At 50.8% G+C, this 4,374-nt stretch overlaps 1 protein-coding gene across 1 annotated transcript; it reads left to right on the forward strand.

Annotated features, from left to right (window-relative positions):
* Positions 1–3,008: 3,008 nt before the first annotated feature.
* On the forward strand, positions 3,009–4,115 carry AURANDRAFT_38325 (hypothetical protein; the record flags this gene model as incomplete). The annotated part of the gene is made up of 1 exon (XM_009041288.1): positions 3,009–4,115. One exon carries the CDS (start codon positions 3,051–3,053, stop codon positions 3,528–3,530), a length of 480 nt encoding a protein of 159 aa, XP_009039536.1.
* Between the last annotated feature and the right edge of the window lie 259 nt (positions 4,116–4,374).

Below are 4,374 nucleotides of genomic sequence, written 5' to 3' on the forward strand. Positions count from 1 at the left end.
CGGAAAAAAAAAGGTTCTTGTGCAGGGAGCGACATGGCAGAAAGCCCGAACTTTGATCTATGTGCGCATTGCGGCTGGGGTGGCGAATTGATTTGCTGTGATGTGTGCCCACAAGCTTTCCATCTAGTGTGTGCAAAGTTGAGAAATATACCAGACGGAGCGTGGCGTTGCCCGACATGTTCAAATTCTGATGAATGCGTGCGCTCTCGCGAGACCCATGAACAACATTGCGGCGAGCACGAGAGCGCAGGAAATGTTGAGTATGCTTCTTCGGAATCGCGCTTACTAACGGAATACAGTAGGTCGCGTGGCCTACTAATGACCTCATTCGAGACTGCCACTCGTGTGCATTCTGGTAATTCGATACTAAACCTCTTACAGCTTCTTGAAATATGGACCCCAAGAATCAAGTTCAACAAAGCGGTGCTTGCATGTACGGCTCTTCATTATATCCCCGGCGATTTGTCAAGAGTATCGCCGCTCAATGGTTGGGAATTCGGAACAGTTCTCGTCTTGCGCAATATTGCCGAGGCCATCGGAAGAACCCAGCTGATCGCTGCATTGGAAGCACTAGAGGGTCCACGGGGAACGCAGCATCGAGTCCTTGCCAGAGGTTTTGGTGTTTGCTTCTTGTCGTGCTCCGGGCTATCAAACACTGCACTTCCTACTGTTGAAGACTTGTGCAGCTCTTGTGGCGGGCTGCGTTATTTGCGCAGTGCATGCCTCGCCTGTGGAAAATCTCATGAATTGGAAATTCCACGCATCTCTCATGAACCATTGAAAAATGAGTTTGATCTCAAAAAACCACAAGTGAAAATTCTGGAAGTATCACGCCGAGATGCAATTCAGGCTGGCATCGCTTACATTGAGAAATGTGGGCAAGAGCGGAAAATTTTCAAGGAATTTGGAGGTGACATGATATTTCTGTTTCGTAATCTTGTTCATACGGCGGGTTTAAATGGTGAGATATACGAAATCGCAAGCGAATCCGCATGCGAAGCAGATGTTCGGATGAGCCTTCAGGCCGCTTCCTGTTTTGTGGAGCTCCTTGCGCGTTGGACAACGGAGCACATTCGAATGAACAACGAAATGGAGATGGATGAAATTTTGAACACAGTAGAAGCGCTTCACACTCTAGCCCAGCTTGGTATCGAGAATGATGATCAGTTGCCTAATGCCAAAGAAATTTCATGCATACTCACCACCTTTAAACATCCGATTGTACTCTCACGCAGCGTCCTCTGCTAAAGCTGTTTGGATTACTGTGCAACAGACTCGAAACTCACATGTTAAACAAGACGAGAGCGCAAACGTAGAAGATCCAAAATTACGAAGGAAGGTCGGTGAGTCTAGAACCTCAAGTAATGCGGGCGCGGTTAAAGTGTTCATTGTTGACTGGTTAAGAATTATACGATTAATAAGTTCGGATGCGGCCATGCTCGATCCCCTCCCACGCAGGGTTTCAGGTTTGCGATGTAAAGCAACAACTCAAGGAGGCAATAATTCTCTTTGACGTCACTGACATGCTTGGTTACGATCCCACAACACGCCAAGTTCCTATGACCGATGCAAAACATTGCGCGCACTGTGAATGTCGTTGAGTTATTTGTGGGCTGTGACTTAACTTGGTTTTATGCGTCCCATTCTCAGGTGGAAGAGAAAATACTCGAGGTGTGCTCAGGTGCATGGATTGTAACGCATTTTTGCGTCCAAGAATTGACTACGGTTCGCTCACTGATGCATTGGTGTGGAGTTATCTCTTCAAGGAAATTGACGTGCCTCTCTTGTGCAATAATGCTCATGTGAGTTTCATCGACGTGGTCGCTATCCTTCCTGCCGTGCGTGCGTGTGGTTCTCTGTCAAACTATGTTTGTTAAGGCGAATACCCCAGTAAACCCGCATCTTGTGTAGCTACCAGCGAATAGACGAACTTGGCCATGATTTCTTCCGCCTCCAATGCTACTTCGTGACTCATTTCATCTATGTCATGTCAGACTGGGGTCGACATCCAATTCAACGCGAGCTCTTTCAGGAGGAACTGACCTTCATCGTGAACAATCTCTCCCAGGTGCGAACGCTAATATCTCTTATTCATGGTGAAAGGACTAGATAGGTCATCTTCATGGAAGACCCCGAGCTGACTGGCGAGTTTGTACAATGTCTTCGCATCCTTGGAATCTCCCGCGAAGATGCTGCCATTTGGCCGCTGATCCAGAAAGTATCAGATTATTACATAACTTCAGTGTCTATAGTTGGTTGGAAGGGTATTGACGTCCGCTCTCAGGCTCTTGCCTACCTTCTTAAACTTGAGCAACATCACGGTGGCCACGGAATTTGGTCAAAAAGAAGTGATAAGCCATACGATCGGTACCACACCGCATATTGTGCCACTATTGGGCTCATGTCTTACAACTTTGCGCAAGGCGCTGTACGTAAATCAGTTGAAGCTACAGTGCCAATCTCGCGTGCCTTTTGCGTGCCCGCTGCAGAATTTGGGCCACAGTTTTAGCGCAGTCTATTTAGTCTCTATTGATGTTGCCGTTCGAGCTATCTTCTGTAAATTGGTTTAAGTCCCACCGGCGGTGAGTCAGCAGCCGCGCCAGCGGGGCTTTAATATTGCCAGCTGGGTCTCGCCCTCAGGCCCTCTTAAGAGGGAGCGTTACTTAAGAGGGATGTCAGACGGTCCCGAGACGGTCCAGATCGAGGGCGCTGATCAAGGGGGCGGACCAAGCGGGGCGCCGTCACGCCCCCCCCGTGGTCACGGTTATCCCCCCATGTAGATGAAAGACGGTGACTATCGTCGTCAGAACGCGAGTGTAATTTCCGTCCACTTGGCCTTTCGTATCTCCCACTAGCCTGGAGCTAAAGGAAGCAAGGCAAGCTCCTCCCTCGATTACTATCGCGACGTCACAAGATGTCACACTATGGGGAAGGCCTGGGGATGATACTGCGGGTAACCCTCTCAAGCCGAACTAGCCTAAGATGTCCTAGCTCGAATACTCGACGGCGATCAATCGCGATATATAGAGCTCGCCAACCGATAGTAGATCATGCCGCACAGCTTTGGGTATCGGGCCCGCACCCGCGACATGTTCTCGCGGCCGTTTCGGCAGCGCGGCATGATCAAAATGTCCACTTACCTGACGACCTATAAGATGGGCGACTACGTCGACATCAAATGTAACCCGGCCCAGGTCAAAGGGATGCCGTTCAAGCACTTCCACGGTCGCACGGGCGTCATCTACAATGTCACTAAGCGTGCAGTCGGCGTTCGCATCGCCAAACAGGTCAACGGGCGCATCATCAACAAACATCTCAATGTTCGTGTCGAGCATGTCACACCGTCGAAGTGCCAGAATGACCTGATCGCGCGCGTCGCACGCAACGAGAAGCTCAAAAAGGAGGCAAAACAATCAGGCACCAAAGTCGCCCTCAAGCGCCAGCCGACCCAGCCTAAGGCTGGCTTCGTTATCACAGCTTCGGAGGAGCCCACGACAATCCAGCCAATCCCCTTCAGCGACCTTTTCTGAGGTCCCCAAACCAGGCACTCTCCACAAGAGCCGAACTCATCGTCGTCTTGAAGTTTCGCATGTCATTTGGAGACTTGACAATCTTTGAGAACCTGGCATTTATTGAATCGATTTCAGATTGATAGACCGCCCATCGACTCTGCCAGACGTCGTTCGAGCCTTCTACGTGTGCCGCACAGTCTATGCAGCTGACTTGCGGGCCAACGCGCGGGACTGTGAGCCCAAGCTAACCTGCATGTCTTTCGCTAGTTTGATGTTGTCGGAATCCCAGCATGCTGTTTGATTCTTACAGAGAGAACTAACTAGTGATTCCAACCAAGTTCCCAGATAGATTCCAACTAAGTTACCAACTTCTTCGGTGTTCTTGTCAAGTAGTATCCGGGTAGGAGCTGCGAGAAGAAGTCTGCAACGCTAAGATTGCCAGGGCACCAGAAGGGACGGGCCTTGCCGAGCTCATGGAAGGGCAGGGAATAGCCCAAGGAGCGGAACGCAGACCGGTTTCAAGTTCCTGGGTAGCTGGCACTTGGCTGGCACTTTGATTGCGCTCTAATCACACTCGCGTTCTAAGGGCGATATTCGCCGCTTTATCAGAAATAGCCCCGGGGGGGGGCGGGGGGGAGGCTTTAAATTCGCCCTATTAGACTATCTCAGGCTGTCCGACTGCCTCGCCAATTCTGGATTGGCCTCGCCCAGCTCACTCCTCCACCCAGGATGATTCTTCGGTGTTGTCCTCCTCCGGATTGACCGCCGCTCGCTGCCTGCGGGCTCTAGACAGGATCCAGTCGAGATTGTTGAGATCGTCAGGGGGCGCAGAAGGTGGAGTCGGGTTGAGGGGGGGGGGGAG

The sequence above is a fragment of the Aureococcus anophagefferens genome (assembly GCF_000186865.1).
Source record: "Aureococcus anophagefferens unplaced genomic scaffold AURANscaffold_20, whole genome shotgun sequence".
NCBI lineage: Eukaryota > Pelagophyceae > Pelagomonadales > Pelagomonadaceae > Aureococcus > Aureococcus anophagefferens.